A 21,875-nucleotide genomic window follows, 5' to 3' on the forward strand; every position below is an offset into this window, starting at 1 on the left:
TAAAGCCATTAATAGGAATAACATCTAACTCAAACATATGAATGAGGCTCAAGCATTACTTTCACAAGAGCCTATTTAAATTCCTGTGAGGTTTAAAGGTATCAAAGGAAGAAGCAGTTTAAAGTACTATTACATGCAGTAAAAAAAGCTCTCTCTGGAAAAAACATTAGAAATGCAATACAGTAAATGCCAAGGGTTACTACTGCAACTTTTGTGGCATCACTGAGACAGCCTCTCAAAAAATTTCAATATTTTTTATACTGAATAATAAAATATTTTGTATTTTCAATATATTAAAAAATTTTCAATATTCAATATTCAACCTGATACAACAAGACAAGTATCTGTAAAGTACCACCACAGAAAATTTAAATACTTCTGAAAACTGAAATTCAGACAGTAAAAAATACATTATTTTGAAGATTATGATCTTTATGTCACTCTGATTGTCCTTCAAGTTTTGTATCCTTTTCAACTATTTCGGTAAATTAAATGTAAAATGCAGAACAGAAAACCTACACAATTATGATGCTTGTTCCTTAAGAATTTTAAAGTAATCTCCTTCTCTAAGCATTCAATTTAAGCTGTCCCCTAAATGACACCCTATGTATCAGAACTAAGGACTAAATTTATTTACAAAAAACATACCTCTGTTTAAAATATTCAGAGCAACCAGTTTTTTCCAATACAGTGCAATTTAGAAAGATCCAATTTGTATTTTTCATTACTTAAATAAGTAAAGTTATTCCTTTTCTTTTTCAAGTTGTGTACATTATTTTGTTACTAACTTGGACAAAATATTTTTTTTCTTAAAAGGATAATATTAAAATGACAGTGAAATTAATCCTTCAAATGTATAGTTTGTTGAGTTCCTCCAAGAAATTGTATGAGGGCTGAGGGCACTGTACAGATTAACACATATATGGTTTTCCCCTAGTAAGGAAAGAGAGAGCAGAAATACAATACTAGAACATCTCCCCTCCCCCCTTTTCCCACACCCATTTTGTAGGAGTAGTCTGCTGGATTTATAAGATTTCTAATTCTTCTAATTTTAATGTCTATTTAGAGTGAACATAATTTCAACTGCTAGAAAATGGCCAATTTATGCTTTTAAAAGGACAGTGTATGAAATTCACATATAGAAACACATAGAAATTGATGCGATTTTGGACTTTGTCTCTTCAAAATGTATTAGCCACAGCCCAAAGGGGAAAAAAGCCTGAAAATGTTTCAGGTATCTCTGAGGCATTCCTGCTTCTGAGCCTTTCCTTGCCTAAAAGATCCCCCTGTCCCGGCTCATTTGCCTGCTGAAGTCCTCTCCCTGCCCTTCTGTCTATTCTCAGTCACCGCCACACTAACTCATTCCAATTCCCATGGCTGCCAGGAGGTTCTTGGGGACTTTCTCTTTGCCTTTATCCTCTTCCAGGGCCACAGGGCTGAGCTAAGTTATACCCACAGCTGCACTTTTCCTAGGCCAGGGGCCAGAATCACACTGAATGCAGCCGATCCCCTAAACCTGCACAAACTGCTGAAAAGCAGCTCCCACCAGCTAAGGATCCTGCTCCACATGCTCAAATTCTCAAATAAATCCCTTTTCTTCCCTGGCCTTTTCCTCCCTGGCCTCTGGAGACAAATTGCATCACGTTACCCACGGAACAGACAGGATATAGCAAAGCATGTTCGTGTGTGACACAAGTCACAGGCTGTTCTACAATGCACCTGGTATCTCACCCCCTGAATACACAGCAGGTTTAAAAGTTTACATGCAGGTGCAAGTGAAGGAATCTTGATAAGACTTTTCTTTGTTGAGGTATTTTCTTTTCTCCCTTTTTAGTTTTATTAACGAGGGGGAAAAAATCAAACACAATTTTGCACGAAATCTGAAGGTTCAGAATAAGAGACAAGAATAGAAAAAGATTTTCAATACATCTAAGGAAAAATGAGACGTATTTTAGCAAACATGCTATTGCCTCAATGCCAAGGGAAAAACACTTGTCATCAGAGAAATGAATTGCTTAGCTGTTTATAAGCAAAAAGCTCTGGGGGAATTTCTCAAGGCCCAAACCACAAAGCATTGCAGGGTTACACAAACATATGTTGCAGGTGTTTTAGGGTAGACAGGTGGGAAAACCTCAGCTACTAAAAAATACTCCACTTAATAGATTGTATCTGAAACTAGATAACTTCAATGCAACAGAGAAAAAACAAACAAAATAGCAGCAGTGAATTCTACATCCAGGCACAATACGCTGACCAAAATAATCATCTCACTAGTGTCAAAAGGAATGTTTTAAAATTAATTTTTTCCAATATATTATCCAAATGCCGCCAAAAATTTATTGTTTTTTCCCCTAAACTACAATTATGTTAAGCTTAAATCAAAACCCACACTGAACCAAACATATGTAAAAAGAAGAGAAGGATCATGATGGAATGTTGTTCTACTTAAACAATTATTTTTAGGGAGCCAATTTTCTCCTTTTTCCCTTTGTCAGCTGATATGGCAATACTGGATTTCTTCATAATTCTTGTACTGCCTAAGAAATTTTTGTACTAAAATTCTATTTTTTTTCCTTTCATTTGTTTCTCGAGTTGGAGGACCATGTGACCGTAAATTCAAATAGGACTAAGCGGTCAGGAAAGGTTGACATTTTCCTGCTAGATCATCTATGCTACTTTTTTCATTAAAGATGACATAAACATGACAAAATTTTTGACTGGGAACAGAGCTGAAATATAGCAGCTGAGATGCGGATAAAGGATACAGTTTGTTCAGCAGCAGTTTTTTCATTAGGCACTAATAATTAATGTGAAGTATTTACTAATTATTATCTAATAACTTGAGAGAGCATTTCACCTTTCCTCTTTTTATTTTGACAGATGTTTAGGCATGTCTCCACCCCACATGAACACACTTACACAGTATAAGCAAAGGCTTAACATTACAGAAACACATCACAGTATTTTGTATACTAAACAACCAAACCACGCCAAATGCCAAAGCACTCAAAGCAAAAAAAACCCCCAATGATTCCCCAAACAAACAAACCAACCTTTCTTTTCACCTGCTAATTCTCCTCTTCCATTATTATACCTTCTGCAGCAAGCAACCTGCTGGGGCACAAAAGGTATTTTATCTACCTATGAACCACTGAGCTATTAGAATGAAAACACTCAGTGAGACATTAGATAATAAGGTACTATTGCCAATTCAAAAGTGGTTCAAGGCCAAGAGCAAAATACCATCTAAAACACAGATTGATAGTCTATCAACCCTGTGTATCAAAGCAGCACAACATGAAGGGTACACTGCACAGAACTAATAAAGAACTTCCTTTAATCACAGGAGTCAGGAGATCCATGCACTAATATTGGTGTTGGCAAAGGAATGCCATAATCCTCAAACTGGGAATAATGCTTCCTGTTTACATTTTTCACAAGATGCTAAGGGTCTCAATCATGGACCTTGTTATTTACAATGCAATAAGAGCATGAAGAATTATCATATTTAATTGTTTCTAAAGAAAATTAAGGAGGGGTTTTTGTACTCCTAAGCAACAAAATTTCCCAGAAAAAAACAGAAAAGGAAAGAAAATTCCGTTAACTGGGTCAAGAATGTGGAAGACCCCTGAACTCTGATTAGGCTGAAATAAATTATCTCCAGTTTTGTTACATGACAACCCCCCATCCCCCTGGCAACTAGAAATTTCAGACACCAGGAAGATATTTTAAATACTGTGCGTTATGGTCTGTTTTTAACTTCATACACACATGCTTTCTCTCACATGGGCATTCTATGACAAGAGATGAAGAACTGAAAAAAAATGACAAGTGAGATTTAAAAATGCTTCAGTGACTTGACTGAAAGAAATTTCTAGTTGTGTATTTTGGCTTCTTGTCCTAACTGCTTGGGAAGCCTTTTTTAATTTTCATTTATAGTATTACAGCATATTGCATTTTAACAGGTAGATCAAATCCTACCAAATCAGCTTTTATTGATATTCCAGACAAAAAGACTCCAACCTGCCAACGTTCAAGTTCATAACCTGTGTAAAATCCCCATCTTGCATCAACAGAACCGCTTAAGTACCTTTTAAATCTGCCTCTTAATTTAGTTGCCTATTTTTCAGCTGAACCCTTGGTTTTAAGAAGTAAATTAACTAAATAGTAAGGTATAAATCTGACAGTGCTCAGCTCTACCCTGTGACAGATTTATGCTCTGGCATCTTGCAGCCTCGCACAGTTAGGAACAGGAGTTTTACAACATTGTGGAGGAAAGCTCCAGGCTTTTGAAAGGAACACACAGCAAGCCTCGCTTTAAACCCTGGAATGCTCCAAATTATGAGATTTAAAATATGACATCTTTATGTACAGAAAAGCTACCACATTATGGTTTTATTGGCACTCGTTTTGGACAACCTGCATAACTCACTGATGGCTTTGTGAATAATGCAGTTATCTGAAGCTTATACTTATACACCCCTTGTAAGCACACTTACAGCATTACATCTTCTCCAGATACATGCTTGTACACAAATCTCACATATCAGGGAAAAACAAGAACATTTTAAGGTGCTATTTGGTTATTTTCACTACAAGGAGAAGAAACAGAATAATTCACGTTCTGTGTGTAATCTGCTATATAAACCACTTGAAAAAGGTCCCTAGGGGAGTGAAAAAAGCTCATTCACAAAGCCCCATGCACACACCACACCAAAAGGAATATGACATCCAAGTCTTTTCTTGTGCAACACAGAGAGAAGCTAAGGGCCTGGTGCTGCGGGACAAGCAACTCCTTTCATTCTGGATTCCAATCATGAGGAATTATCCTAGAGAGCCATCTTCATCACTACTGCTCCTTAAAAACACAAAGGACAAAAGGCATAAGATCTCCAAACCTAATTTTCCATAAAAAGTTATAGCAAAGGATAAAAAATACCATTCCCAGTTCTATCTTGACAGTATTTTGCTCTTTCAGAGAAGCTCTTCCCAATACAAATGTACTCAAATAGCCTTCATTACAATTGATACACTAATATCTACTATAAAATATGTAGGTACAAGCAGTATATCTTCATTTCTATCAGAAGAGTCTGAACTCAAATTCCATCATAATAGATAGGGTATGATTCAGTAGTTAATCTTTCATATATTATTGAAAAGTTATGAATAAACTTTTATATAACTCACAGTTTGTGTTTTGCAAATTTTAGTAAATAAATTATGACATGGAGAACTTTTGATTAGGTAGGATCAAAGTGCTTTAAGTGTTTTAAATGCTTCTTTTTGATAAACTCCCTTGCAAACTAGAAATTATTGATTGAATTGTCAGGTTCACATAAGAAGAACCATAATTACCTCACTCTAACACTGTTAAATACATTTTATAAGTGTAATTTTATAAATAACATTAGAACTTTTTTAGGAGAGGGTCAGTAGCTTTAAATGACATTTTAAATAGAAGTAAACCCATCAACTGAAAGAAACAGCCCCAAGAAATTCACATGCAATAAGTTTATTGGTAGCTAAAGTAATTAAGAGCTTAAAATGCTTCAGCTTCTTGTTTTAGCAGCAAGTACAATCAGAATTGTCTTTGCTACTGAGGATGTCAACCTGCTCAAATAGAAGGAACAGTTTAAAAATTCTGTCTTCCAAAGAGAACTTTCTGGTCCACTTTGTCTTGGAGACTTGCTGTCAATTGTTAGCCAAAAGTAGAAACTCACCTTTAGCCATTTCCTCTGAAAGACTCTGCACCTCCTGACCCTCCCAGAAATCAGCAGCCACACCACCCCCTCCTTCCTGCCCTTAAGGAGGCCAGTGGCTCTCCTTCCTGCTGGGCCACACAAGATGGGCAGTGAGGACAATGCGATCACCTGGCTGGGTGCTGCTCTTGCTACCAGCAGGGGACTGCAGCCCCATCTTGTTTGTCCCCACACAGAACTGGGACAAGCCCTTTGCTTCTGCACCAGCTTACCTGTGGCATGGCTTTAACTATAGGAGGTGCCACTGTTCTGGAAGCTTTGCTTTATTCCATATGATTCCCATTGCATTCCTATTAATTTAAATGTAGTGGTTGTTCAGCTTAGATGGATACAGTGTTTGTGAGTTCTTACCCACACAACTGGCCTGTGTGTGCAACACTAAGGAGAGAGCAACACTTGGGAACTGCGTTACTATGGGCAATCCAAGAGATCAGCTCTCTCCTTCGAGTGATGACTATGATGACTACTGTCTTGCATATGGTGCTGCAGAATGAGAAGGACATCGAAAGGTCTCTCATTTGAAAAGTCTTGCCTAGATGACTAATCAACCACTTTCAAGTTTTTTTTCCCTGAAAATACTGCTTGTGACATACAGGATATGTTGAGGATGACTGTTTCATGGTGGGTTGATTAAATGGTTAATGTACCAGTGAAGAGATTGCAATGAACTTTGAGAGAGATAACAAAGCTATTGAATCACAAGTATTGACCACGTAGCCTTCTTGTATTCTAAAATGCATAGGTGCACTGGGAAAGAAGGTGTTGAAACAAATGTACAAAAATGAAGCGGATTTTTAATTCATAGTACACTTACTATTCTTATGTGGTACTATGGCAACATGGTTATTCCAAGTAATTCATCATTAAACTCTTAGCCGCCTGTCATACCTTATTCTATTAATGAAACGCAATAACTGAATATTTAAATCAATAATTCTTAAAACAAAGCATAGACTATTTCATTGGAAAATATAAGTTTCTCATTTTAAGAACATGAACATAAACAAAGAGTAAGTAAATATCATGGCCACCATTAAAAAGCTTAGCATGCAGTTACAGAAAAAACATTGATTTATTTAAAGTGAGGTGTTTAGATTACATCTAACCTCATTGTATTTGCAAATGGGAATGTTAGAACATCAAAATGCTTGAATACAGTACAAGGAATTGAATGTGGTTATAAAAGCAGAGGTCAAGTTGAGAGTGGTGCCACATTTTTGCCCATAAAAACCTATCTATTTTGCATTCCATATGCAAGATCTTAAACTTTCAGAAATTAAGGTAAATAGAAGATCTCTGTGAATCACTAAAAGCAAATGCATTTATTTTTTGTTTCTCCTAAGTCCTTTTCTTCCAGATGAAGAGATGTGTAGTTAGCTTTTCTGGAAAACCCAATTTCCTTTATCAACAGTATCTCATGTAAAGGTGACTCTCCTTTAAAGTACAGGTGACCCTACTCAGTCAGGCAACTCTCCTTACTTAAAGTACAGGCAGCTCATGCTGCACTGGCATATCCATTATCCCAGCCTCCTGATAACTTATGTTTCATGCACCTAACCCCCCCACAATGTATTATTGCTCCTGAAATATCAGTCACATTCTTCATGATCAAAACTAAACAGCAGAAATGTTTGTTGAGAGCCTCCCTCCCCCTTGCTGGTACCCCTGTAACGCAGTGGACCCGCGCCCCAGCAGTACCTCTGCGTGGAGGTACAAATTAATGAGCTGCTAATGCCGGAGCAGCGCCAGATCCCAACTTCTGATTGGCTGCAATCTGGTCATTAAAGAGAGGTAATTAATGCCAGATTGCACACACAATGCTAACAAACAAACAAAACAACCCCAAACCTGCTTTTCTCCTGCCACAAACGGCAAAACAACAATACTGACATAACGGCAGTGTTCAAAGGACAGTTGCAGCTCTGCAGCAGCACCTCAGTTAATGAGTGTATAGAAAAGAATTTATCTGAAGAAGAAGAAAGTGAAACTCAACAGCCTTTCAGGCACATGAACCAGCTTGGAGAAAACTATGAGACGGTGGCAGCTACTTAAGAAGAAAATTCAGCTGAAAATAAATGCACAAAGAGTTTGGTTCAAAATTTCAGCAATGTGTTTTCCCCTTGTTACTCATTGCTTAGACAGTGAATAGTGTTAAAAGCTAGAATGCAGATTCTCCCAACTATTCCTTATATGAGTGATCATGACCATATTTTATTGTTTAAGTTTTCTGGCAGTATCTGTAATTTCAGTCACGACGAACTAATACAACTTCTTTGAAATGTCATGTATTCTCCTCCATGGATTTAGCTAGAATTTAATATGAATATATAGCTACTTTCAATGTCAACAAATAGCTAAAATACAATGTTGAGAAAATATCAGCAGCAGTAGCTGTAATATTATTAGCATAAGTAACAAATTAATTTCCATCAACGAAGCACATTATTTTTTTGTTTTTTAATTGGTAGCTTATGATAAAAAGATCTCTCCACTGAATTAGGCTCCTAACTAGCTTTCACAATGAATGGGACAACTCACCATGCTAAAATATCTGAAAGCAAACTTGCTTTACATAAAAATTAAGAACAAATGCAGTAAGCTTTCAGACAAAGGACAGTTGTCAGGTTCCTGTTATGTGGTGCAAAACTGTAATATTCTATGTAGTGATTTAGTTTTCTAATAAGTCACTGTGATAAGGTTAACACTTCAACATTGAACAACATACAAATAAGAACACCCAAAGATGAAAATTACTTTGCTTATGTTGCTGTATTAGAATTTTATTTGCTAAAGGGTGAAAACAGATTTTCAAAATTCACAGTTAACTTAAAACAATAGTTTTAAACCTTTTATTCCTAGCCCTGGCTGCCTTCAGGAAGGAAAGAACATCTGGTTATTTAAGGAACACAATATGTTCACATTTTCTATGACTTTTGTTTCTAATTGGGTTTTTTAAAATTTTTTTTTATTTGAACAACTCTAGTTAGAACTATGCTTTTTAATCACTTTATATTTTTCCAGTGCCCTATCTCTGTATCTCTACTTCTTAATTTTGCTGCCTTTGCTGTGAAAATTAACAGTGCTCAATGGTTTTGATAAGGGAAAAAACTGATGAAAATGAGCCACTCATGGTGTATTAAATATGCAGACACATACCTTCAGTAAATGTTTTTGGATATACATAAAAGAACCTTCCCTTATTTTTTCATTTCACATATACACAATTTTAATAGCCCATTCTTCCATAAGAAGCTCTACTTTTATATTCAGAAAGATTGTAAATGCATGGAAGTTACTTTAATATAAATAATTGAGGCAATTATCTGTTCAAAGATTAGAAATGTGAAACAAATACTCTGCTAAGCAGGTTAACTTTATCACCCTGTGCACAGACAACAACACTGATTTGAGCTGTTCATTTCACGTTTTCCTAAGAAGTGGAGCTAGCCAAATGCAGGAAAGGCTGAAATTCAATTATTCTGCATTGATCCATACTCATGCCTGTAAAATTAGTATCTCTCAGCCCCCCCCTCAGAGACAGGTGCATTAACTTGTTTTCAGCTATTACAGAGATGTGTATTTCTCTTCTGTGGCACTGAAAAATATCAGAGATGTGGTATCTAAAATGTTCTTTCATCTCAGCTGGCAACTGGGGTTCCCAAAGTGAGCAGGAGAGCTGCTGCAAGCATTAGGTTACTGGCACGTACTAATTACTTTTCATATTATTGTTAATACTGGATAATGCTAAGGCTTCTGGTAAGGCTTGATTTCACAAAAGGTCAGGAAACTGCACTTGTCCATCTTCAGGAAAAAAATGCCCCCCACCTTTTAAAGCACAGCTCGCTTCTGACATTTAGGGTGCTCTCCTGGTGATGACTGCAGTGAAAAGAGGCAAACAAAACACGACAGGTTCATCCAGCCTAAGTTTATCTCTCCTGATAGAGACTACATGACAAAAAGTAAGAAGGAAATACCTGTTATGTCAGAGCAAAGAAAGAGAAAAAATTATAGATGTCTTTAGATATACAAACCCAGATTATCTCCAGCATTGGAAGTTACAGATGGAAAAGCTGTATCAGGTTTAACATCTGATAACAACTTCACCGCTTATGACAAGATTGTTACTTAAGAACCTTTCAGTTTTATCCACCTACCTCCAACCTTTCTTAGTCCAAATACCCCACAACCTCCCCTCTGTATGATGACTTGGTATTTTCCTAGATGCAAAAATAACATGGAAGACAACATATATATTAGCAAACCTGCAAGTGGCAGATTCCTGTTTGCAACTGGCCATGACTTCTAAACTGCATTTCTTGTCCAGCTGAGATTTAAAGCTTCAAGGAGCAGAGAGCAAGCCTCTCTCAGATATTTGGAACAACACTAAACATTCTTGGTATGTTCAACAAATAATGAAATAAGCCACTGGACTATGCAGCAGTCTCCCAGAGAAGAGCTCCCTGATTTCACATATTAAAACCTAAGCAAAATCTTGGAAGAAATGCCATGCAGAAAAACTCAGCCCTGGATAAGGAGAGATAAAATTGCACTGAACCAAACGTAATTTCCTATTAGAAACCATAAGCTTGTGATGGAGAAATGCACAGGAAAACATCAAAGAAGGAAGAAAAATAATTAAGCACTGAATTTGTTAATCACCACTTACAAGTTGCACTACAGACTAAAATCTCTTTGTCATTTCTTCCAACCTGCTTTTATCTGCACAGGGAATAAGGGCAAACTGAATTATGTCTATGCAACTAGCAAAAAAACAAAAATCATAATTTTCCCACTTATTTTTGTATACAGATAGATCTAATCTGTGCACTGACTTTAGACTCCTACAGCACCCATGATGCTTGTTGAGTCTTCCATTTCATTCCTTTTCATGAAAAATGTTGACAGACTTGGAAATGTTTGTCAACATTTAGAAATAGGTCTTAAAGAACAGCAAGACTTCCATTTCAGATATATGGAAAAAGAGACTGAACAAATATATGCTTACAGACACCTAAGTGAAACGTGAAGTCACACCTAGGAAAAGGTAAGCAACAGGTATTCAAGTAATAGCCTTCAAAATACACCTATTTCTCAGACCAGGAGCTATTTTTTAGCTTCAGAAGGATCCTTTAGAATGGTTTTATTTCCTTACTGTAAGAAGTCTTGATCTTTTTATGCAGCCTCAACATAAAGACCCAGTGTAAAATTAGAGGTGGCTGCAAGTCCCGTAGGCTCTTCATTTTCTGGAAATCAGACCTTCTCAATATTCAGAGTATTTCCCAAGCAAAAAAGTACAGCTCAGAAATGAGAAACAATTGCATTTTATCATATTTAAATTGACAAAGCAACTACCACTCTTAGCATCGAAGAGTTTCAAGTACTGATTCACCTGGGCAAAGAACTACAGAAATACATCCAGTATTTATCTGAAAGGTGTTCAAGGTCCACCTGAAAATATTAATTAATAGGACATCAAGGCCTTATGAGCCTGACAGCTTCATTCTGTTGGAGACAAGAGCATAAGGAGTGGAATAGTGATTAAGTCTCTTTGTGGGAAGTTGGTGGTTAATTTTTGTCCCTTTCAGCTGACAGGATATCCTGTATACTGCCTAGCATGTTTCAGAGGAAAGCTGAATCGTTAGTAATCACTTCATTGTTTAACATATCTCTTCAATAAATGACAGATTACATATTACATTCAGATGGATAACTGAGCAAAATTTTCCTCCCTTTGTATCTTTCTTCTAAAAAATATTTCTATCTTGTTTTGCTATGAAAGTACATAAATAAATGCTTGGGCAGTTTGATTTCATAGGCTGCTGCCAAAATCTTAAGAAAGATTCCTGAGATCTAACATTAGAAACTTTCTTGCACACTGAAAAGATGATACACTTTACTTCTCATCATGAAAGAAATCTTTGTGCTTGAGAGGAATGAAAAAAAACAGCTATAAGGATGCAGATTTCTGCAAAAAACTGATATAGAAAAACAAAGAGACAATTTTTTTCTTAATCCATAAAAGTGTAAACACTGGTATGGAATGAAATTTTGCAGAAGGCAGTCAGAGTGCAGAAGTGATGAATTTTTGGCTTTCAAAGATGTTGTGCATCAAGAGGATGAGGGAAATCAGAATTTATACTGGCAACCTACTAATGGGACATGTACAAAGACAGTTCAAAACCAGCAGCACAATTCTGCTATCTGCCAGAGATCTGAGCAAGCACAGATTACTGTGTTCAGCTGAATCTCAAGCACTTTATCCACTATACATGAGTGTCTCCTGTGTATTATACCCACACATATACACATGACATTCTAAAACAGGAAGAGGTTTTCTTTCTTTTTTTAATAGATGAGTACATCAGAAACTGCATGCTAGTAATATGTGGCATGAATTTATGAATTTGTACATTTTATACATGTGAATCTTTACAGGCTGTAACATCAAACTCTTTTTTTTTAATCAAAAACCATCACATAACCATTATATATTGGGCAGGGGTAGTGCTTTAAGGATTAACAGTGATTAATCCCAGAAATCCCATGAAAAAGGTCTTTCAGATGAAATTGCATGATGCTTTCTATACAGCTTACTAGGTTTTAAATAGTAACATTTCTGTTTCCCTGAAAAGTATACTTTATGCCAAAAGATGTCTGTGCAGAATAGCAAGCAAAGTTATTCTAAAGAGCACATCTGCAGTTACCAGAGCTCCTGGATAACTTTAGAAAAGTGTCCTTTAAAGTATCCTTTAAAGAGTAAAGGAACTTGTTTCCAACTCTTTCCTCAGCTCTTTTGTCAGGTGAGAAGAAACTTGAAACTACCATTTAGTTTCCAAAATGTAGGTTGTTATTAACTTCATAGCATTTAGAACATTTAATTACAGTGATTTATTATTTCCTGTATTAACAGGTATCTCACCTTTGGATCTCGGAGAAAAAGTGCTCTTAGGATAAGGGAGTGAACATCTCCAATAGGTGGATAGTGCATCAGAAGTCCCAAACAGGTCTGATAATTACTTGAAATCACTAGAATTAAAATGAAAATAAAAGAGAGAGAGAGAGAAAAAAAATTACTGTCTTACTTTGATATTCCAAAACAGTACTTTTCCAAGTAAATTCATTGCAGTTCAGATTTGGCTGTCTTTTCCCACATGGTGTCTCAGAACTCAAACAGTGCTCAGAGTAAAAGGACATAGATATAATCAAGCCTTGTGACTACATTTGGTTTAGTGTAATTAAAAAGAGTTCTAAAACTACGATTTTATGTCATTGACACTTGTGTTAGCTCCAGATTCAGATGCCTCAATTCAGACCTCTGTAGCTGTGCCCCAGCAACATCATCAGCAGAGCTTGAAGAACTAGTGCTGCAAAATGGACATGGGCTTTTCAGATGCTCCTCCACAGACATCTAAATTTAAATGTGATGATTTGCATTTATGGCTTTATGATAAGTTTGCCCCACTCTGATCAGTTTTGCTGAAATATCTTTTATGTTGTTCTTAAATACATATTTACATAAATATACATACTCAGGTACCTATGCATACATAAAATTATTCAACAACTCCTTGTTTTCTTTTAAATCAGAAACGTCACAAAATATTCAGGAAAAAGGGAAAAGACTAGATTTTAATTTCATAAATACTAAAAAGTATAGTACACTATTAACTTGCTTAGATTTTTTTCACTTATTCATAAAATTTTCAGCATACTTTGCTAAACTTTATAATTTTGTTCTAAGCTGTTTAATTCTATCTGAGTCTATGTAAGCATACTCTATGGCTTTTTGCTTGTTGTCATCTTCTGGTTTTTTTTTTTCTTTCCTTCCCAAATCAATCTAATTATGAGTGCAATTATTAAAGACATCTTTTCAAGCAGGTCTATGTAAACTACTTCATTTCTTTTGCACCATCTAAATCCAGGCAATCCATCTGCCACAGCTGTCAAAGCAATGCCTGTTAATGATGCCTCCACTCTGCGACATAAAGACAGCCTCCAACAATAGCAATTGTAAATAAATTTCTAACAAACTTTACTATGCTGAGAAGTTAACTGTAGTAAGAAATACCTTTAATTAATCGGGATATTGCAAATACAAGATTATTTTGAATCAATAAAAAGCAAAATAAAGGGCAGTTTTGCGGACAGAGAAATTTAAATGGTTTACTTTTTTTTCTTTCATGTGAATAAGCCTCATATCCTCCTGCACCTTACCTCCCTCAACAAGAGGATTATGGAGAAAAGATGCAGGACTGGGCAAAATGAATAATTATAATCTGTGTAAGGAACCACTTTATCATCTTCATTTCCGTTGCTGATCCGACAGCTTGTAATTTCATACATCTGCTTTCATTTGTAAAGCACTCACTTATCCTACTCATTCTTTATCTGTTCTGCCTGTTCTTTTTCCTACTCTTTGTTTTTCTTGTTCATATTCAGGTACCTGCTTTTTCTTCTTGAAGTCACAAAGCTGGCATAATGAACACAATACAATGGCCTCTGCCAGAGTTCTTTCAGAGTATAACACGAGCACCACACAGAACATACCCAATCAAACTCTCCTTCGTAAATCAAATTTCAGATACTGAACTGTGGTTGTGATCGTGATGCCTTTTTACCAAAGCAAATAAAAACAGTGAATATTGATATTAAATGCTAAATAGTTTTATAAATGACAGACAGTAACACCAATGTGTTTCTCCTTTAAAGAAATAAGTATGTGTTCTATTCTGCAATGTAAAATGGATTCAAAATATATTTTCTTTATTTTTCCTGGAAGAGTTCTTTGCTGTCTCAAAGATACAGAGAAAACTAAGTATTAAAAAAAATAATTTATTTTAATGATGCAGACTTGACCCCTGATAAAAAACCCCTTGTCATCCAGAAAGTTAAAAAAATTCCAGCACTTTAAAGGGAACACCTGCTAACTTTTATATATGGTTTTTTTTATCTTCAGGGTTTCCCCCACATATTTAAACTGAAAGAGAATAGATTTAGATTGGACATAAGGAAGAAATTTTTTACTGTGAGGGTCGTGAATCACTGGCACAAGTTGCCCATAGCTGTTGTGGATGCCCCTGGAAGTGTTCCAGGTCAGGCTGGATGGGGCTTTGATCAATCTTGTCTAGTGGAATATGTCTCTGCCCATGCCAGGGGATTGGTCTAGGTAATCCTTGAAGATCCCTTCCAATCCAAACAATTCTATGATTCTTGTCTCTTCAGGACAAAATGAGTAATATTATACAACAGAGGGGCAGTTTACTTAAAAATTACAGATAAACAGCAGTAAACCAAAACGGAATATGCCTGTTGGTGTTAAATGGATTTCTAAGAATCATCTACAGGATGAAGTTTCTGGAAGGAGATTCTGTGAAATACAAATATCCAGTCTCAGCAGTAGCTGGTGTGTTCAGCTGCCTTGTAAAAAGCTTGGTGATTCTTCAGCTGTGCTCTTCCTTCTCTCATTGGCTTAGTGAGAGTGACATCTGGATCCAGCTTCTTCTGTGAACCACAAGTTCTCACTTCCCCAAAGAAAAATGCTAATGGCATTTCTAGGGAAAGGAGGAGAGAAACTCCTCTCCACAGAGAATACAATCTTACTGTCCTTTTATTAATATTGAAATTCAGTGCCCAGAGGAACATCATAATGCCTTCTCCCGTCTACTGTAGAAGAGACGGAACTTTCTCTATTGGCCCAGTAACCACCCCTGGCTACAAGCAATAGTAATGTGGTGGAAAACCTGAAAATTCAGAGTACTGTCCTCAACAAAGTCCAAATTTTCTGATACATTTAATTTCTTAGAAGCTTATTATTTGATGTCACTGATCCTGTATCCAGATTATTTCATAACCCTGGAAGGGTGGGATTACTCCCCCTTCTGCTTTACACATGGCCAGGTTCTCCTTAATAGCCCCTAAACTGAGTTAAACATAGACAAATGAACATCTTGCACTATAACAAAAATAACTAATCAGTTCCTCTAAGAAGAAGCTATGGCTCCTTTATTTCTCTCAAAATATTCACAGTGCTTTTAGAGATGAAAAACTAAGTTCTAACAATGGCTATACCTACTCCTCAAGTGGAAGTAAGATAAAAATACACTTATTATAATACTAATCAATCAAAATTAGCTCCTGGTTCAATAATGGCATTAATTTACTATGCAAAATATAGACAGGTCTTCCAGGTTTGTTCATTCTTGTCTTCCTTGAAATGCAGTAGATAAAATACATCTATTTTTGCATCACATCCTTCCCTCCATTCTGATTTCATCAACTACATGTATATTCACACTGGTGAAACAGAAGAAAATATTCATGCTTCTGATTTGACAGATTAAAAAAACCAAAAAACAACAAAAAAGATTTGCAAGAATTCAAGAATTTTTCCAAAGAAACACAGGAAATAATTTATTAAAACTTACAGCTATACTGGTACACAACCCTAAGCTTGGCATGTGAGGATTATCACTCCACAGACAAAGATCTGCTTGGACACAGATGTAAAACTGAACAGAGCAGTTTACAGAATGGCTGTGCAAATGATTATGTATCTCTAATCTCTAAAATATATAAGCAATAATCTGATAATCTAAAGGTTCCCTTCTCCTTGCATAATATATTGTTTGAGCAACAGAGGATTTCAAAACTAAAATAAAGATGAGAAATATAGCAGAAATTAGTTTCTTAAAATCATGTCCTTGAGAACTTCATAATAGAGCAGAGAAAAAAAATTCATCAATTCTCAAACCAGCAACTTTCACCCATCCCCAAATGTGCTGTTTTAAAAGAATCAGCACAATTTCTAAACTTTCAAATGCTTTGAGTACTGTATTATTATAATTGCTTATATTTGACATTTTCATAACATAATATCGCAGGAGCTTTATTATTGTTCTTATTGTTTCAAAGTTTCTAAACTAAAAATTTCCCGATGGTTTATTTAAATTAAAGATGCTTATCACCATTGGATGTTTTGAGCTTATGTTTCCTTTCACCAAATAAAGAGAAGCTTTTATAAACTTACTTTATTTGAAAATGTTTTTAAAATTACTACAACTTTGAACTCTATTCAAAGCTCAAATATTACCAGCAATAAAAAACATGAGGAAAACCAGAAAACTTTCTGTTACAGATATATAACAAAAGGTTTTTTATGTAATCAAGAACTGTGGAAACTGTTATGGCTTGAGCTTGACTTTGGAAAACTAGATTCAACTTTACATTATTTATGACTTATTTTGTTTCCCTGTTCTATTGCGCTTAGAGCAACTAACTAGATCCAGCTGGAGAACAAGAAATCACTTATTACAGAAACAGTCAAAATATGAAGTATTAACTGTCCTGATGAGATGACTTTCCCTCTCATTTGGGTAAATGTACCACACTGCAAGCTATTTACTACTCTATTTACTAAGTTTGGGAAGTTCAGGGAAAAGGAGACTGAATTCCTACAAAAGCCTGGAACACATTTTTAGCTCACATTTTAGTTAACTCATACTGATACTTGTACCCCAGCAACACAAATCAAAAGAAAACAAAGCCAGAACAACTTTCCCTCCCCAAGAAGAGAGAGGTTTCTTAGAAGTACAGTTCTGATGTTCTGGTTTTTTTAAAGGCAAGAAATGACACAAAATAAAATATTGATGCTAAGAAACTTTCTTACATGGCACTTCAGAACATATCTCTACCAAAAATTTTAAATTACTTCAGTTTACTGAATATAAACAAGCAAGATTTAGACTGTAAAATATAATAACCTGGAATCAGATCATCCTGAAACATCAGCATTAATTTTGGAACCTCTAACCAGAATTAAATGTCCAGTTTTTTGAAAGGAATGAAAGGTAGCTCTATATTCTGCATGTTTATTAAAAAGTAATTAAAAACCACATGAAGGCAGGCAGTGGAACAACATGTACGTGTAAAGTACCACATTATATTTTCAAGACTGGGCCCTAAAATAGGAACCACAGATGTTGAAAACTTCCTATGTCCTAGAATGCAAAATTGTGTCAAAAATGTGACCTTGTTATAACCTAAAGCTTACAGATGGTATATACTTAACTCTGAATAACTTGCTATAGAATTCATACACTTAATGACAGCCATACATCTTGCTGTGAAGCACATACTTTGTTGCATCAGTTGCATACAGAATTTTTTGCAGAATCTGATAGGACAAAGATAAATACTTCAATTATCATTATGCATCTTTCTCCTCCCATTTACAATTATATAAGCTAACAAAATTTTCTTGGTTGCTTGTTTGTCCCAACTTAATATTACTGGTCATCACTAAATTATAAGAATTCACCTGTCCACAAATTTCAGGTGTACTGAACCAAAATAAAATAAATTATAATATTTTTAAGATGCCCCTCTTGCACAGAATAAACACTCTCAGTAATTGCTACTCATCTTTGTTTTTTATTCACAATATCTCTTCAAAAATTGTGAGCCATTGTCTTGTGCATTTTCTCCTTTCTCACAGGGGAACAACATAAAAATATTTCAAGTGTCACAGGGAAGCTTTATCAATTCATGAGCTTCGTCGGAAGGTGGAGCTCTATACTTGCCTGTATCACCTAGAGCACATAAAATCTGCAACTCCATGTAAAAACACAGAACTACTCACAAAACAAACCTGCATTTAACTCCAAGATATAATTTGTTTCATAAATACAGCAGGCCATGTCTCATAATAAATAGCTCCTCTCCTAGTATTTGGAACAATTTTCAATATGTTACAAAAGTCACAATGAAATTTAGCCTTTTTAAGGTCTCCTCTTCCTTCAAAGAATAGGTTTGTATTCTTTAAAAAAATTGTAAGATAGCTGATACTTACAGGCATCTCGGATATACAACAACATGGCTACAAAAATGTAGTCAACTAAATTCAGGGTGATACTGTCAGCAAACAGAGCATCCCAGACAACCAGAAGATCCTGAAGAGGGAATTCACGTCCAAACAGGAGCCTTACCCATCGCCTGAAAAAAAAGGGGAAAAGTTATGATTTGTATTTCTCTGTTTCACCAAGTATGGTAAAGTCAGGACATATATCCCAGGATTAGCTACAGTCCTAGAAATTTACCAGAAAATTCTGCAAAGTATCAAGACTTGGGATAAAGACTTAACTAATTGTGTTTGTGGAAATGTTACTGCATCTACATCAAAGAAATTATACTTTAGAGACTGTAGAAGCTTACTGACTAATATTATTATGTGGGTGACCCTCAAAGGACAAAATACATCAATCCCATATACCACATTTTTGAACATTTAATGTGATAGTGACCTAAGATGAACAGGAGAAAATGTTATGCAAGAATGGTCTGGAACAGCAAAAACAGGAGGGTGAAGCCAGTGTTTTATGAGAAGCTCTGAAAAGCCCAGTTAAGTGAAAGCCAGTTCAGAAGCAGATGCCAAACAGCAACTAAAATGGACCAGGTCACAGTTACTGTGAAAGGGCTTTCTCCCTGTTATGGATGAAATTTTTTTTTTTTGCATTTGCAACTCCATATAAAATATGCTATGGATGCTATTTTCATTAAATCTCATTTAAATCTTTACCAGATTTAGTGATAATCTTCATGTAGACTATACTGTTAATTCCTATTCATCTCTGGGCTGTTTTCATACCTAGCAAAATGTGGAAATTTGTTATATTAAATGCCATATTTGCTTGAGGCTGGAAGCTTGAGATGCAGAAGAAGGAAACTGTTTCTCTAAGATTTCTCATTTCTAGTTCTGACTCACTGACTTGCTGACCTCAGGAAAAGCAGTTCTCTTCCCTGTTCCAGAACAGAGCCATTAGCTTTGTATCTTTTTAGGTAGGATTATCTAAGGTCACATTTGAATGAGCTAAAGAATAGTTAGTAACATTAATCCTGAAATAGTTATTACGAAATGGACTTAAAAATAATGAATTACATTTTTAGCTGGGATATGCAAATAGCTACGCATGTGGAATCTGTTTATTCAGTGGCAAGAAAAGATTGATTGCAAATTTCTGCTAAGCAAATTAAGTCATTCTTTAAAACTCACAAAAATTTCCAAAAAGGCAACTAGAAATTTCTTGTTCAAGATTAGTTTCACGCGTAAGAATTCATGTTTAACCACTTTTGTTCCAGAACTCATTGTTGCTTTAAGGCATCCAGGGTTTTGTAATTGCCTTTTTTTTTCTAATTCCAGTATAAAGAAAATACTGGACAAATTAATTCCAGCATGCCAGTCAGGCACGAGCTTTAGTATATATAGTATACTAAAGAATATAGTAACGATCTGCACAAAAAGACAGTCTCTTATAAAAGAATTTCAAAGGGACTGTTGTGAGTGAAGGTTGTGTTCACAAAACTTTTAGTTCCCAAGCCACTGGAACCATATGTACAATACACAAAAATATCCATGTACAGATTTAGAGATCACTACATAGAATCTTTTCCTTGCAAGATATGTTCCCTTTTAAAAGTGAAAATACATGATTTCAAAAGACAGCATCATTTCACTCTCATATCAAACATTTATGTTCTATGGTCTCATAACTTTTTATGTTAGTACAGTAATTACAGAAGTCCAATATTAGCTACAACAAAACAAAAACTCTGTATTTTCCTCTCTGATAAAAACCCCTTTCCTATGAGGACTTATTTTGAGACCTCAAAAAAGAAATCAGAACTGTTACACAAAAGCAAGGCTTAGCTGGTGCATTTAGTACCATGTCTATTCTAACTAAGGGGTTTTGCCATAGGGCACATTAGCCTGCAGTGCCCAGCCTACAGGAGATTATTACCCTATGGTGACACAAACATTACTCAGACTCTGCATGAAGCCCATTACCTGCAGTAGCAACTCCTCCCACCTGTAAAACCACAACTTTCCAGTTACACAAACTGTTAGGCAAGAAATCTCAGCAAAGCCTGAAACATTTCAGCTGACTTTGCTTGCAACTACCCAAGTCTCACACAAAAGCCTTGCTAAGAGTCTAATACACTTCAAGAGAAAAAATACACCATGGTGTAATGGGATTTGTTATTAGTTCTTTATTAGAAATCTCTTTTGCTTCTTTACTACTTCATTATGCAGTGTTAATCGTTTGTAGATGCAGGTTTATTCTGCTCGAGCAGAAGTCATTCCTTTTTTTTCTCCTGCTTTTATATTTTCTCCTGGGAAAATTAAATCTCATTCCCCAGAGGTATCACGTTTCACAGATGTAGACTGCTGAAGAACAACTGGACTTCCTTTTGCAACCATAATATTGCTGTTAATTATTTGAACCTTCCTGTCTTAAAAAGAGTAAGCAATTCATACTGTTGTAAATTCATATATACTAAATGCTCTCTTATTTTTTTCAGCAACGTTTAGCTCACAGCATCTATTAACTGAGGGCCCTATTGCCTATGAACCATGCTGCCATATGGCAGGACTTCACTCAGCTTTTATATTCATAAAAAAAGATCTTAATTCCTTAACTAAGTGTCCACACTGAAAAGCTGTCTTTCAAACTAACACATTTTTATTGCTTTTACAAGTATTTGCAGAGAATTTAAGACACCCTTAATAACTGCATTGCGCATGATAAACCTTTTCTTTTTGTTTCCTCCCCCCTTTTTTTTTTGTTGAGATGGCTGTCTGTGTTTTAATTATTGTTCTGTCCTGTTAATCTTGCCTTACATCTGTTACACCTGCAGACTGTGAAACTCACAATAGTATACCTTTTATCACATGTGGTAATACAATAATTCATATTTTACCAGGCACACAGCAATTAAAATCTACAAAAAAACCCAGGTTCTTTAAAGCCATAATACACCAAGGTACTGCTACCTACATTGTAGAATATGTAACTGTATCTTCCACTTATGATTCCTATATAATTAAACCAATATTCTCAAGAGATCAGTAATTACTAGCAATAGATAATGATTCATTAATGACCTTAAAATATAGGGAAAGCAGGAGAAAACTCTGTGCTAGTACAGCCATAAAAGAAGGCAACAATCCAGCTTTACCAGTTTTAACTAACACTAAAACCATTTTGACAAGAGATTTACAGGAGGATTCCACAGCCATCAAAACTTAAACTTATATTACATGTTCCATATATTTAGTTG

General features: G+C 35.5%; 1 protein-coding gene across 3 annotated transcripts in view; it reads right to left on the reverse strand.

Moving 5' to 3' along the window:
• TBC1D5 (TBC1 domain family member 5) overlaps positions 1 to 21,875 on the reverse strand; it is a 318,017-nt gene that overhangs the window by 64,001 nt on the left and 232,141 nt on the right. For all 3 annotated transcript variants that reach the window (XM_030969414.1, XM_030969420.1, XM_030969429.1), the window contains 2 exons: positions 18,610 to 18,752; positions 12,682 to 12,788 (listed from right to left, as the gene is read on the reverse strand). In XM_030969414.1, coding sequence (XP_030825274.1) covers positions 12,682 to 12,788; positions 18,610 to 18,752 — 250 coding nt within the window. The remainder of the gene's footprint in view (positions 1 to 12,681; positions 12,789 to 18,609; positions 18,753 to 21,875) is intronic.

The sequence above is a fragment of the Camarhynchus parvulus genome, chromosome 2, assembly GCF_901933205.1.
Source record: "Camarhynchus parvulus chromosome 2, STF_HiC, whole genome shotgun sequence".
In the NCBI taxonomy this organism is placed as follows: Eukaryota; Metazoa; Chordata; class Aves; order Passeriformes; family Thraupidae; genus Camarhynchus; species Camarhynchus parvulus.